The 15,244-nt window shown below is 48.1% G+C and overlaps 1 protein-coding gene and 1 long non-coding RNA gene across 5 annotated transcripts in view; one reads left to right on the top strand and one right to left on the bottom strand.

The window, feature by feature from the left end:
* cspg5a (chondroitin sulfate proteoglycan 5a) overlaps positions 1-15,244 on the bottom strand; it is a 47,826-nt gene that overhangs the window by 24,331 nt on the left and 8,251 nt on the right. For all 4 annotated transcript variants that reach the window (XM_086153834.1, XM_086153831.1, XM_086153832.1 and 1 more), the window contains exon 2: positions 1,719-2,682. In XM_086153834.1, coding sequence (XP_086009960.1) covers positions 1,719-2,682 — 964 coding nt within the window. The remainder of the gene's footprint in view (positions 1-1,718; positions 2,683-15,244) is intronic.
* On the top strand, positions 13,884-15,085 carry LOC147230435 (uncharacterized). The gene is made up of 2 exons (XR_015106700.1): positions 13,884-13,946; positions 14,424-15,085. It is a non-coding gene; the product is annotated as an uncharacterized LOC147230435 (long non-coding RNA).

Here is a 15,244-nt window from a genome sequence, read left to right as displayed (position 1 = left end):
CACTGGCGGTCTTGAGTCTGACGGCCATTCGCCTGCTCGTATGTGACGAGTTCGGGAGTCGTGGCAACGGCGGCGGCGGCGCCAGGTGAGTGACGGCCACGCGATCCGAGCGCCCTGATCAATGTGGTTGACCTGCTACTCTCCAACCTCAAATGGAGACACTAAAAGACCAAAAAGTCACTGAAACTAAATTATTCTTTTTTTCTGGCGCAGAGATGGAAATTTAAAAGTCACTCCAGAAAAAGGTGGAGAACATCAGTCGAGAAAAAGGGGAAATGATAGCAGAGTCCATATTAGCTTTATCATTAGCAGCTAACCAGCATTAGCATTAACTTTTGAATTAGATTCCAGGAAGTAGCCTCCTCCAGGGGAACCTTTTTAATTTTGCATCCCAACACATTGCACTTAAAGGTGAAGAACTTGAAGACGACATGGACAACATGGGGAGCAAAGTTGAAGAGCTTCTATGTTCTGCATGGTGGGAATAATAAGCCAGGATTATCAGAGGGGTTGCAGTGTTTTTTATCTTCTCCCTCCAATTTATTTTGGAAACTCCTCTGAGATGCAGCCGGCTAGAAGAACTTGGACTTTTTGCTTCCCCTTCATCCGGTTGTAAGAAAACATCTGACCAGTGACCACCATAGTGGTCCACCATAGAAGACCGCCAAACCACCAAATAGCAAATAAAAACTCAAAGCCGGGGGAACTGAATGCGTCCGCCATCGTTCCGGAAGCAGGTCACGACACGGCGCCACATCAGAGATCCAGCGGAGTTGAGAGAGGCTCCGCCCCCGCCGCCAGCCGCCACCCTAATCCCGAACCTGGGATCGGCGTGAAAAATAAACAGAGACGGATAAGCATGGACTTTCAGGAGCGCGGCGGGGTCGTCGGGGGCTTACACCATATTTCCATACTTAAGTCTTTTAATCCCACCCCCGACCTTTAACCTCCGCCTAGATTGCCAACGCCAGTGTGGACGCTGCGGCGAGCGGGCGGCCATTACATGCAAAGCGCGCACACACGGGATCTCAGGTTGAGCGTTCATGCGTCACATCACCATTTGTGAGATGGCGTCTGCCCCCGCAGAACACCGCCGCCGCCGCCACAGAGGCCATTAAGTGGTGATTAAAAGCGACCGGCAAACGTCTGCAACCTCAAGGCTCTTTGCTCCTGCGCGGGTTCTTTCAGTCCGTGTTTCTCGGCTCTTGAGGCGACAAGGAGACGAAGCACTTTGAGATGTTCGCTTGGATGAAACTGTTTTAAGTTGAAAAGTGATGCGTAAAAAATATTTGATGACTGTTTTTTATTTATTTATATATGCGTGTGTGTGTGTGTATCTGTATTACTAGCGGCGCAGTGGCTAATGCTCCCGCTTCACATGAAGTCTCTATGATATTTAAGTGAGAGGGTGAATGGTTTTATGTCAATATGATATTTGAACATCGGTGAATGGTTGTATGTCTCCTTATGTGGCCCTGTGATTGACCGGCCCGGGGTCAACCCCGCCTCTCACCCAATCACGAACCCCGAGTGCAAGATAAGCAGCATAGATAATAAAAAATGAATGAATATTACTCTTATTTACACTCAGTGATGCCAAACAGCAGGGAGGCAACAGGAGGCAAAAACTACAAACAGTGATTGTCACCTGAAGAAGGAGGCCTGGTAGTGTGTGTGTGTGCGCATGTGTGTGTGTGTGTGTGTGTGTGTGTTCTCACCTGCAGAAGACCCCCATGCCCTCCAGCAGGTAGCACTGCCCTCCGTTGAGGCAGTAGCTGGGCTGCATGTCGCAGGGAGAGCGGCAGCTTCCGTTCACCATCTGGTACCCGAGGCGGCAGCCACCCATCCCGTCCGACCCGTCTGAGGGTGAAAATGCCTCCGGGATCCTGGCGGGGGGGTTCGGCGGCGCCGCTCCCGCCTCCGGTGGTGATGCCCCGGGGATCTGAGGGCCGGTGCGGCCCGGGTCCGGCCGGAGGTCTACGTCGCTCTCGTAAGCGTCGGTGGTGGTGCTGTAGGTGTACTCATCGGCGGTGGGCGACACGCCATCCTCGTAGGGCGTGAGGTAGTCGTAGTTGTCCGGCATCGCCCAGGAGGTCGGGTCGCCTCCCTGGAGCTCGTGGGCGTGGGAAGAAGTGGCGGGCGGTGCCAGGTCCAGGTTGCGTCCGCGTGAGGAAGGGTCGAAAAAGTCCACATGGAGGACGTCGGGATTGGAGGGGTGCGCGGAGGGCGGCGCCGTGGTGCGCGGGAACCGGTCCAGGTCGAAGACGGCGGTGTCCTTGGCGTGGATCCACGGCGGATCAGTTTGCAGCTCCTCCTCCGCCTCCTTCACCTCGTCCTCCTCCTCGCCTTCCATGAGGGGATTGCGTGGGTCGCTAGGCAGCAGATCATCCTTCTCGGCCGAGTTTGGGCTGAGCTGAGGCGGCGGCGGCGGCGGGGGCGCCACCTCCTTCGCCTCGGGGAGCGCCGCCTCGCCGAACATGCCGCTGCTTTGTTCCTCCTCCTCGCCGGCGCGGGGGATCCTCCCCGCCCGCGGAGTCACAGTGTTGAGGACGGCGGAGCCGCTCATCACGGTCGCCGTGGCGGTGACTTGACCGGGCTTGACAGGCCCTTCCCACTCGTTCAGCGGGGCAGTGGCGTTGGCGGTGGCATCCAGCTCAGTGGCGTTGGCGCCCAAGATGTCTCCTGCGAAACACAAAAGAAAGAACATTTCAGTCGGCGGCGAGGATTATCTACTTGAAGCCGGGAGGTGGCAGAGATTCCTGGTGGGGCTGCAACAGGAAGTGGCGAGGGAACAAGTTCACTAAGAGAAAGACTAATTCACGATGCCGCAGGAGATCGTCTGTTCCGTATTTGTAATGATAGTACTATTTAGCAGTAAATATATTGCCACACCTAAATCCATGAGTAATACTTTATTGCCATTTAAGAATATTTATATCGCTTATGCCATATTAGGTTTTCCTTATTCCCTGTTTACATATAACATATGTGTTTGTATATATTTATTAAGGCTGGGACTTCAACAATATAATTTTGATGAATGAATTACAGAAAAAGATAAAGTGCTGAGAAAATTGAACACACTTTGCTAAAATTCTATTTGCAGTTTTCTCAGGGCACGAGTTCCAGGGGGACAAATTTCACAGACGCATAGTGTGATTAGCATGAAGGACAAAGCAGGTCAGTAATGTTAGCGTTGCACAGGCAGGCAGGTGGATAATGTTAGCCTCATATTAGCTTTGCACAGGCATCAAGGCTTGATATCTTAGCTTTGCACGGGCATTCAGGTTGTTAATGTTAGCTTTGCACGGGCATGCTGATCAGTAACGTTAGCTTTGTACAGACAGGAAAGTCACTAATGTTAGCTTTGCACGGCCATACAGGTAACAATTATTAGCTTATCACATCATGCAGGTCTGAAATGTTAGCTTTGCACAGGCACACAGGTCACAATTATTAGCTTGGCATGGGCACACAGGTCAAGAGAACTCCATTGCTCATAAGAGCGAGCAGATCGTCCCCAGTAAACGCTCGATCACCATTGGTCGATCCTAACGCTGCCTGAGAATGAAACAGCGAGCATGTGTGGAACGGACGTGACACTGGAAAGCGCGGCGGCCATGACAGCAGAAAAGAACATCGCAAATGCGGAGCCTTCTCCGAGGCCTGGGGACAGGAAATTGAAGTTCCCCTCACTCCGGTCGGACTAGGACGTTCTCCGATGCAAATTTATTCAGAAGAACAGGACGAACATCGGATCGTATTTCCCCCGCAACAGGAAACACGCAAATCTTAAAACAGGAAGCCCTGACGCCACAACTGCCTCTGCTCGGCCGGCACGACGCAAACCCAAACACATGCATATCATCCCCGGCTGCTTCTTCGACCCGGCGTCCCCCATCATTATGGGATGGAGACAAATTAAAGCGAGAGGCGATTGGCGGTTTACTCGACGTCTGGTCGCTAGCGTTGCGCAGAAAGCAGCTTTGCCGTCTCTCCCCTTCGGATTAAAGGAGTAATTCACTAATGCACTTGAATGCCAGGAGCTGGGATTAGGGATTAAGGGGGTTGGAGAGGGAGGGATTTCAGGGGTACCCTGTTGAGGGAGGGGGGTCTTTAAGGAGACAACGTCATTAAAGATGAAATAATTGTGACAAACACACCCACACACTGCACACGGCTAACTGACTAGCTAACAAGCCTCCCCGCTTGCACAACAGCATCCCGTTTCGTTTTCAGTCGCCATTTTCCTAACAGTCCCACTTGCGGGTGGCGGCGCCGTTTTGAAACTGTGCAGACCAGACCCGAGGATACGCCTGAGAGGCCGCAGCAAACATGGCAATAGTAGCTGCTGTGGTTTTGTGATGGGCTACAGGCAATTCCTATATCGGCGCCATCGCAAACATGCGCATATCGATAACGGCGAGCGATGGACCGACGACAGGGTGGAGTTACTGGTGAACCGGCGTCCTTCCTGTCAGGAGGTTGGCAGTTGGAGTCCTGAACTTCTCCTGCCTGCATGCTAAAGTGTCCTTGGCCAAGACGCCAAAGTCCAAGTTGTTACATAATGTAGCCTCAGAGGAGCACAAGCCAGTGTCTCTCTGAGGGTCGGGTCTAGAAGGTCAACTGGGGTAAAATTTCGGTGGTACCAAAACTAAAGATGCGTATCGAACCTGCGACTCTCCTTGGAAGAAGTCCCAGACTCCACGACATGAATATTGGTTGACATGATGCAGAGAAGGAAGGGGGAGATACTGTGTGTCCAGGAGAACAGGTTGAAAAGGCAAGGCTTGAAGCTTAGATGCAGGTTTTGGAGCCCTCTGGAGCGAACCACCCCTGGTAAAGCTAATTGACTGTAACTTTAGCATGAAAACCAATTTTCAAAATGTGCGACCCCAACCGCATCTCTATGGCGACTGAGGCGTAGGATTTCTGTTTTTTTTTTGTCAACTCTTTTCACCTCAGGCACCGCAAACAACACTCTGGCGTGGAAGGATACTCAGAGGGAAGCTGTGAAAGTTAAAAAAATGTTGCCCACATGTGACTAGCAGATTGACCATCTAGTTTACCCACCAACCAGTAAACTAAACGACCTGACTCACGAACTAGCGGCTGCCGGTTCAATAAACACTGAATATCAAAGAAACCACTTCCTAGAAAGACTCAGCATGCCAAATGAGGCCCCGCCCACATGGCGGTTGGAGGTAACGGGGGTCCAGCGCCCGGTAAGGAGCTTTGGCATCTGCGAGAGGGATCCCGGCAACCGTCCTCTCGGTTAAGCTCCCGCCGTGAATCCGTCGGATTTTAAGCTTGATTTTGAGAGTTTGATTTTTCAGGTCGTTTTTAGAAAGTTTTACCATTTGACGTGACGTCTGAACAAACTCATGCTCTCACTGCAAAGCGGAGCTTGCACAGATGGAAATATATATATATATATAAATTTGAAAATAAATAACAGACTTTGGCTGGGAATTCCAGTGAATACCTTAAACCAAGTTAAGGTTTTTCCTCATTAACTCAAGGGGAAATGTTAAGAGCCACTGAATAAAAACCATCATCAGATTTGAATTCTGGGTGATTTGTTCAGAAAAAAAATAAAATGTGCGCACAAACACACACACACACTCACACGCTGGGCAAAGGTCGCGCTGCTCAGTTTCACCAATTTATCGCGTCCATGGCAACAGACCACACTCACATTTGAAGCGGCGGTTGACCTCCATCTTAATGGGTCTGTCATACACTGATTATGTGTGTGTGTATGTGTGTGTGTGTGTGTGTGTGTGTGCTGCTCTTGTCGTGGTCCGAGTCATCTTAAGGTCAAGTCTGGACGAGACGCATCAAAACTGATATAATGGGGAAATCTGTGCTCTTGTTAAGATAAACACATCATCTTACATAAGAAGGCTGATGCATTTGTGTGTGTGTGTGTGTGTGTGTGTGTGTTTGTCTTTGTTTTGTTTTTTTCCCCATTGTTACCCACTAGTAATTGGGGTGTCCTCCATCCAGCAGGGAACGGTGTGTACGACCATAATGAGCAGAGTTTGGCCTTTTCACGTGTATGTGTGTATTACTATGTGTGTGCGTGTGTGTGTGTGTGTGTGTGTCTGCGTGTGTTTACCCCTCTTCAATTTTCAAAGCCAGCATTTCAGATTTTGCATCAAGCCTTGTCCTGCAGCTGAACTGTCGGACGTCGACTGCTAGCTTTTCCTGAGCGTGGAGGAAAACACAACAATAAAACTGTGTACGTGCATGTGCGCGTGCACAGGTCTGACTGCTCATCTGCAATTTGCGAGGCTACTGGAGCAGCGGTGAGCGGTGTCGTTAAAGCCTGGGTCATTCAGGGGTTAATCCCCACTGCAACCCCGCAATCCTGCTGTTTAACACATCGGCAGAGAGCTGAGCAGATACACACACATACACACACACACACACACACATAGAGGCAATAGTATTACAACCAACAATGTCACACACCCCTGTGATAAACCAGGAAGTAGGTTTTCCAGGCATTACGTTTCATTACGACAGCATCCCGTGCAATGCAAAAAAATAATCATACACACACACACACACACACACACACACACACACACACACACACACACACACACACACACACACACACACACACACACACACACACACACACACACACACACACGCACAGTGTGTGCAGTTTTCTTCACTATCATAACCAACAGACTCAGTGCTCAATGGCACCCATGACAAAAAACCCTTATTTTCTCACACATACACACACAGGCAATACTATTTAAACTAACCATGTCACACACCCTGTGATAACCCCCAAAAAGAAGGCTTACTGGCTTCATCAAATTTTTTAATGGAAAAAATAATCATACACACACACACGGAGACATGCATACACACACGTACACACACAGACACGAGAGTGTACAGTCTACTTCACTTACCAGCAAAGCCAATTTTCAGGCATCAACCAATCATCCAATCAGAACACACACACACACACACACACACACACACACACACACACACACACACACACACACACACACACACACACACACACACACACACACACACACACACACACACACACACACAGTTTGCTTCACAATCACAACCAGCAGACAGACACGCACACACGCAGTATGACAACTAACAATGTCACACAACTAGGAAGAAAGGTTACTGACTTTGTCAAATTTCAAATTGGAAAAAAATAAATCAACACACATGTTTGCACAACCACACACAGAAACACACACACACACACACTATTAAAAACAAACACACCCAGCATTCAAGCAGAAAGCTGTGTTTTTGGCATTAACAAAATCTACAATTATGAAAAAAGACACACACCCAAACACATCCACACACACCCACCAACCCCACCACCCATACACACACACACACACACACAGCAGAAACACATTCCTTTAATGACACCTCATTTCCAGAGAGGCGCTGGGAACGTTTATGTTCGGCTGCGTCTCCGAGGAAGGACGCTCAGCCTTCGACCCCAGCAGCAGCACCGCCACCTCCTCCTCTTCTTCATCCTCCTCTTCCTCCTCCTGCTGCTGCAGCTGTCTGATGAAAACAAACCGCCCTGTCTGGAAAACGGGCCGTGATGACCGGCGAGGACGAGGCGAGGTGTGGAGAACGGCGACGCAGCGTGATGGAGGGGGCGGCGGGGGGTGGCGAAGGTGAGACGTCAAGTAGTAGATGAAGGAGTGAGCTTGACGAAGGGCGATGAAGAGCTGACCCTGAATGTGTCTGCAGGGAGGAGAGAACATTTGGGTTCTGTCTCTCACGACGACCTTCTCCGACAACGTGAATCTGTTAGCTTGCGGTGCTTCTATTAGCATGTATGCAGACTATACCTCTTTGAATCTCTGCCAAAACCTGTTAGCTTTAGCTACATGCTAAAGCTGCAGTCATGCTTCTCACATCTCCTTCGTCTTAGGAGTTCAAATCCACTGAAAGAGCCATTTGCTGACCAATTATCTCTTCAGTCCAGTTCTGAAACTTCTCGTTCCTTCTCCTTGAGGTCTCTGCAGCTTTTGATGATAAATCTTCTCCCACGTTGCCCATGCTTCGTCCTTCAGACCGAGTCTGGTGTTCTCAGACCTCTACCCCCTTTCGGGATACCTTTAGGAGATCTTCAATCATGGGTTCTACCATCAGGGCCAAATGCACAGCTGTACGTCTCTCCAACATCTGGGACACACTGGTCCTCACGTCAGGGTGTCGGGACGCTGTCTAGAACTCAATCTGGAAAAAGAGAAAACTGCTGATTGTCCCCGGGAAAGGGACCTCTCGCTCATCCTTTGGACCCTCTCGGTCCACTACAAGCCTTGGGTTGTACTCCACAACCCTTCACCCCCTTAAACCACCAGCAGAGGTTACGAAACTTCTATAAATCTGGATTATGATGGAGAAGAGGTGCAAATTATGCCAGGTTCCGCTAGCTGGTCCACCCGACTGCTGTCAACCACCATTCTGGACCTCCAGAACCTAAAAATTGTCGCTCTTCTTGCCCCTCTGTCCCTACGATTAGCTACGATAAAATGAAAGGGCAACCTTCCTGAAAAAAACCCAGAAAGCTTGATGTCACCAACCTAGCTGATGGTTCTACTCCACATTTTGAAGTTCTCAAATCACCACTTTCAGACAGAAGAGTTCTAAGAACTGTTCAGCTCAAGTTTGATTCCAGGAACTAGCCTCCTCCAAGGTGTCACCATGGAGGGGACAATCAAACCACCAAAGAAGAGCAAGATGGACAACTCGGAGGTGGAGGCTTCCATAGCGTTTATGAAATAATAAGCATGGACCACCAGATGGGTTGAAGTGTTTTTATCTTCTCCCCGCACTGCTTCACCATGTGAACAACCCCATTAGCCGTTGTTGACCAAAATGTTGATGTTCTTTCGTGAGCCATGGAAACCCCTAAGAAGAGCTCAGCCAATTACCAATTGTGAGCTCCACCAATTACCAAACACCTATGAGGAACCGTAAAAAGACCCTGCCTTGGAGTCCATAAGATAAGATGATTCTTGTAGCTGAGGTCCACGGTCCCCCTCAAGGAAGCTGCCTGGAATCCTGAAAAAAGTTCTGTGAGCTGCAAGGCGTTCCTACAGGCTAAAAGCATCTAATGATTTGAACGCTAGCATGTGTTATTTCAGTCGCTTTAAACATACGTACATCTTGCAGTTTCCTGGCATAAATCCCACACATGGGGGAATGTCAAAGTGGCGCAGAGGAAGAAAAAGGAAACTAAACAATCCGAGCCTGTCAACGTTTGACGGCGAAATACAACATCCCCGATTTCCTCCTCTAATTTAGAGCTCTGTATCCGCGGGGCCGTTCCCGAGCTGCATCCAGTAAAAGTAATCTTCCAAATCTTTTGCGGCTTTGCGGGGGAAAAACAAAACAGAACGGAATCAAGGATGGCGTTCCTGTCACATCAGGCTGGAATTACTGACGGCATTACAAGGTCTGAGCTGTCACACCCCTCTCCTGCCCTGGCGGGGGTTTTAATGCCCAAAGAGCAGCTAATTGTGCGAACGTGCGTGGAACCCGGCTGTCAATCAAGCGAACGCCCTCAAACCAGGGCTCCGGGATGCTGTTCTGTAAGCTTACATGGTTCAACAATCTAACAGCCCGAAAGGTCAACCGTCTTTTTCGCTGTTGGCATGGTGATGCCGTGGCCGTGGTGATTTGCCTCTGACACACAGCATATGACTCGACAGCCTCGATTCATAGATATATAAATGTATAAAATATATAAATCACAACTGGGGGCTTTAACTTGTTATTTTTGATTAATCAATTTCAGAAAAATAACCCACTGAGAAAAATCAATGCATTTCAATCATGCTAAACATTGGAGCAAGCATGCAGGTTGCTAATATAAGCTTTGCACTGGCACAGAGGTCAGTTCTGCTAGCTTTACATAGGCAACCGGGCTGCTAATGTTAATTTTAATGGGCACGCAGGTTGCTAATGTTAGCTTTGCACAGGTACGCAGGTCGACACTGATAGCTTAGCGGTGGAAGATAACAGCATTGCTAATCCGAGCTAGCAGAGTGTCACCTGTTCACTCAACCACACTTGGTCGATTCTACCGGCGCCCGTGAAACAAAACAACAACCACGTGTGAATCATGTGACACCGGAAAGCGTGGCGGCCATGACGGTGGAAATTTAGCGCCTGAATAGCAGCTAATTGAGCGTATGTGGGTGGAACCCGGCTGTCAATCAAGCAAACGCCCTGAAACCAGGCTGCAGGACACTGTTTTGTAAGCTAACAGGGTCCAACGTTCAAACGTCCCAAAAGCTCCACCATCTTTTCACCGTTGGCATGGTAATGCGGCGGCCAACATACGGCTCGGCAGCCTCAACACCCCCCCCTGCTGGGAATGGCGCTTGGCTCTGCGGCTGGACGCCACGGCTGTGTCCTTCTGTTGGATTCCTCGTTACAACCCCCGGACCGGAGCTCCAGTTAAAAAAGCTTTTGTTTCCTTTTCACTGCCTGGTTGGCCTAATGGGATTAACGGGGGTCGGGGGGGGAGAGTTTGACAGACAGCTGGTTTAGTGGCGACGTTGGGCCACAAACCCTCCATTGGTGGTTTCTGACCACAGGCACATGGTTTTGTGCATCAGTCGCCCGCGGTCGACACAACAGAAAATGGTACACCAAAACAGTTTATACGGGCCTGTAAATCTTAACCTTCAACTTGAATTTGTTCTGCACAACAGGAACAGGAAAGACCACCAGATAATACAATAATAATAATAATATGAATAATAATAGCAGCAACAACAACAAAAACATCAATAATACCAATAATGATAATAATAGTAATAATATAAATAACAGCAGCAGCAGCTAAAACAACAACAACAACAATAACAATAATAATAATAATAATAACAATAATAATAATAATAATAATATATGATGTGTAATATGCTTCAGGACTTTTTACTGCGCTGATGCCCCAGATCAGGTTATGAACCAAGTTAGGCTATGCAGTGTGTGTACGTTTGCGTATGTCTTTGTCAAAAAAAAAAAAAAACTCAGTAACCCCAGCTTACTGTTCTGTATATTTCCTGTGTATCTTGTATTTGCAAGTGTTATTTGCAGTCCCTGTGTCCTCTATTGTAAGTCACTTTGGATAAAAGCGTCTGCCACATGTAATGTAATGTAATGTAATGATAAATTCATGGTCCTTGTAGGAGGACATTTTAATTTTTCAAATATGGTATTAGCATATTTCTTCTTTATCATCTTCCTCCATCTCACCCTCTCCTCGTCATCCTCTTCTCCCACACCGCCTTACTTCGTGTTCTCCCTGCATCCATAGACCTCCTCCCTGAGCATCCTTCTGCCCAGATCTTCACCATCCCTCCTCTGTCCACGTCCAAACCATCTCAGTCTGACTTCTATCTCCGAAACATTTAACATGCTGTCCCTCCGATGGACTCGTTCCTCATCCTCTCCATCGTCTTCACTCCTAAAGAGGAACCCCCGCTCTTCGTCTCTTCTGCCTCCATCTCTACCTTCCGCCTTCTCCTCAGTGTCTCCAAACCAGACGCCATCGGACTCAATCCCTCCACCTCTTCTCTAACTCTCCTCGGGTCCCTCTCATTCATGGCCGACCTTCATCATCCTCCTTCCAGCCCTCTAGTTGTTCGTCCACCTGCTCCCCGCTCTCACCACACATCAGCCCCTAGTTTAAGATGTGAGAACATCAGCAGGTCCTTCAACCAGACAGAGGTAAAGAGATGATTTTGGACGTTTTGATCGTCCTGCCTTTCGTGCTCCGACAACTCAGCCCTAAGAAACCCCTTTTAATTTGCTTTAATTTGCCCTTATTTTAATTTAATTAGGACCATGACTATGACGATGACCAGATCATAGTTATGATTGTAGTTGTAGTCATGGTTGTAGTTATGGTCACAGTTGTAGGTCTAGTCATGGTTGTAGTCGTAATTTGGTTGTTGTCATAGTCAAGGTGGGTATTGGGGTTGTAGTCATGGTCATAGTTGCGGTCATGGTGGCGGTCGTCGTTCTAGTCATGGTTGTAGTCATAGTTGTAGTCCTGGTCGCAGTCATGGTCGTGGTAGACGTCAAGGTTGTCGTCTTGATTGTAGTGGTAGTCGTGGTCATTGTTGTAATCCTAGTCACGGTTGTATTCATAGATGTTGTCACAGTCGTAGTCTTGGTATAAGTCGTGGTCGTGGATGTAGCGGTAGTCAAGATCGCAGTCATAGTCATGGTTGAAGCCATTGTCGTGGTTGTAGTTCTAGTCAGGACCATAGTCATAGTCACGGTCAAACTCATGGTCGTGGTCAAAGTTGTCATCACGGTCCTGATCGTAGTTGTGGGCATCGGGATAGTCATAGTTGTAGTCCTGGTCGTGGTCTTGGTGGTGGTCTAGTCGGGGTCGTCTTCAGGTCAATTCCAGAAGAGCCTTATCCAACAGACAAAACGGATACAATATAAACGGATATAATAAAGGAATCTCTGTTTTCGCGGTGAGATAAACAAATCATGTTACGCAAGATGGCTCACATTTGTGTGTGTGTGGGTGTGTTGTGTTTTTCCCCCCAGTGTTACCCACTAGTAATTGGGGTGTCTTCCAGCTCCTCTGGTGAAGGGTGTGTACGACCATAATGAGTAGAGTTTGGCCTGTCTGCAAGTGTGTGTGTGTGTGTGTGTGTGTCTGATTGTCTGGGGGTGATGGCGCCTCAAAGCCAAGTGCTGTTAGCCTTTTCTTTCACCCACATCGGTGTGCAAAGGGGAAGCTGCCAAGAACCCAACAGACACTGTGAGCGCTCTGATTGGCCCAGACAGAACACGAGGAGGACTCTGATTGGCTGTGACAACTGGAGCCCGCCAGCTAGTTTATCGACCCAGACTAAGGGTTGTGGCGAGGGGGGGGGTCTGGCCATCAGATGGCGGGTCGTCTGGCGCAGACAAAGATGGACGTCTGAAGCTCCTGAAGCCACAAAGTGGAAGCTCAGAAGGTGTTGAAGGTGTTAGCAGGGAAATATCAAACATGGTCGCCTGAAGGTTGTGACAGCTGTTTCTCCAGATGTGGACAGTTCACATCCGGCCAGAGGGCGGTCAAAGGACAAAGTCATCCGCTCGTCATCGAGAGCCACGTCGAGAGCTGGCGGGGTGTCGGGGGTGTTCGGCCAATCCCTGCTGGCGGTAAAGAGAGGAGGCGGAGTTTAACCTGGACCGCTCAGCTGTCAATCAAAGAGCCACATATAGACATCCATCCATTCGGCCTTTGGGATAATCAACGCTTTTCAATGGCAGAACCCGGAGAGAACTCGGGCAGGAGAACATGGCAGGTCTTCTCGAAATAAGAAATGGCCTACTTTGACTCCGATGTAATAGATGACATCACATTGAACGAGGGATTACTTTTCTCCCGCAGCACTCTGCTCTCTGGCTCTTCTTCCCTTTTAAAAGGCGAGGGGACATGTTGGGCTTCCTTAGCTCCGCCCATTGATTTTTAAATGAGAGACAGAACCGCACACACATTCCTTTGGTGCACGTGCACACACGTGCACGATGCTGAATAACGCATGAGGCTCTTTGTCTTCACCCGTCGCTCATTCAGGTCGATACGAGGAGGAAACGCGCAGGTTTGCAGGCGCCACTAATTGAAAAGCTCCGCATTGATTTCCTCTCCTCTTCCTCCTTCTCCTCCTCCTCTTCCTTCCCTTCCTCCCTCCTTCTCATCTCTTCATCACCTCCTTCCTCTCACAATATGTTCTCCCTTCGGCTCCCTCATCTAATTTTTCATTTCTTTTCCTTCCCGTCGTCTTTGTCTCCAAAGAAGAAAAAGAAAATTAATTTCAGCTCTGACTCCACAGGTGGCGGCAGTGCGGAGAAGGAAGATAGTGTTGCCATGGAAACGGCCCGCGCCTCGCCGGGTAATGATGTGGTGCCGCAAAAAAAAAAAAAAAAAGACAAGATCTGCATCCATCTGCAAACCTTAAACACACACTCCCTGAACATACACACACACGCACACAACTTGTAAGGATGTGTTTACCTTCAAAGGCATGTGTGTGTGTGTGTGTGCGTCTGGTTGCGATATGTATTGGATTCCCACTTGTTCCCACACGCGTGTGCCTCACCGTCATGCCCTGATGTGAATTGACAGGACTGCACGTTTGTGTGTGTGTGTGTGTGTGTGTGTGTGTGTGTGTGTGTGTGCGTGTGTGTATCGACAGCGAAACCAGTGCTCCCCCTCTTCCCTCGTGGCCAGCCAATTAAAATTCAAGTGTGAGCACTGAGTACCTTTGTGTTTCCAGTCTGAAACACAGGATTTGTCTTCCTCTCTCTCTCTCTCTCTCTCTCCGCCCAGTATTTTCATTCATATTCATTTTTTATCCCCTTCCCATCAGGCCCGAACAGGAAGCATCAAATGATCTCCAATGATGTCTAAATGAAAGATGGCCGCTGTTGCACTGCGCCTGCTTCACGCACATCAGTTTCTGGAGCGCGGCCGCTGGCATCGCCGCACATCGGAACCCGTGTTGAAATTTGACATCACGGCACCAGGAAGAACCCGCATCGGCCCCGAAAACACAGCCCAGTCTATTGACGGGCGTTCGCAGCTGTGAAATATCAAAGAGCTTCAAAGGGTGTCCAGGCTTTGAATTGATTGATTGATTGATTGATTGATTAATTTCAAACATTAAATATTTGATTTGTGTAAATTTTAGCAGGAACACGAAAAAAAATCTAAATTTAATTAAAACGATACTGCTCAAAAATATAAAGGGAACACTTATAGAAGACACAATGTAACTCCAAGTCAATCACACTTGTGTGAAATCAAACTGCCCATTTAGGAAGCAACACTGATTTATTTGGATTGTTTTAAGGACATTAAATCACAGTTGATCAGCCAGTTATGTGTTTTTCCACTTTCATTTTGAGCGTGACTCCAAATCCAGACCTCCGTGTGTTAATAAATGTGATTTCCATTGATAATTTTTGTGAGATCTTGTTGTCAGCACTTTCAACTGTGTAAAGAAAAATGTATTAAATAAGACTATTTCATTCATTCAGATCTATGATGTGTCATTTTACTGTTCCCTTTATTTATGGGAGCAGTTTATAAGTCTTTATTATATTAAATTATTATTTTATCTTTTTTTTTTTTTTTATTTTATTATTTAAAATAAATTATTATTTATATAAAACTGTGAAAAAATAAAAG

The sequence above is a fragment of the Fistularia commersonii genome, chromosome 10 (assembly GCF_037954325.1).
Source record: "Fistularia commersonii isolate RoL2024-O1a breed Wild chromosome 10, RoL_Fcom_v1.0, whole genome shotgun sequence".
In the NCBI taxonomy this organism is placed as follows: domain Eukaryota; kingdom Metazoa; phylum Chordata; class Actinopteri; order Syngnathiformes; family Fistulariidae; genus Fistularia; species Fistularia commersonii.
The sequence above is the reverse complement of the archived record's forward strand: the minus strand, read 5'-3'. Positions and strand labels throughout refer to the sequence as shown.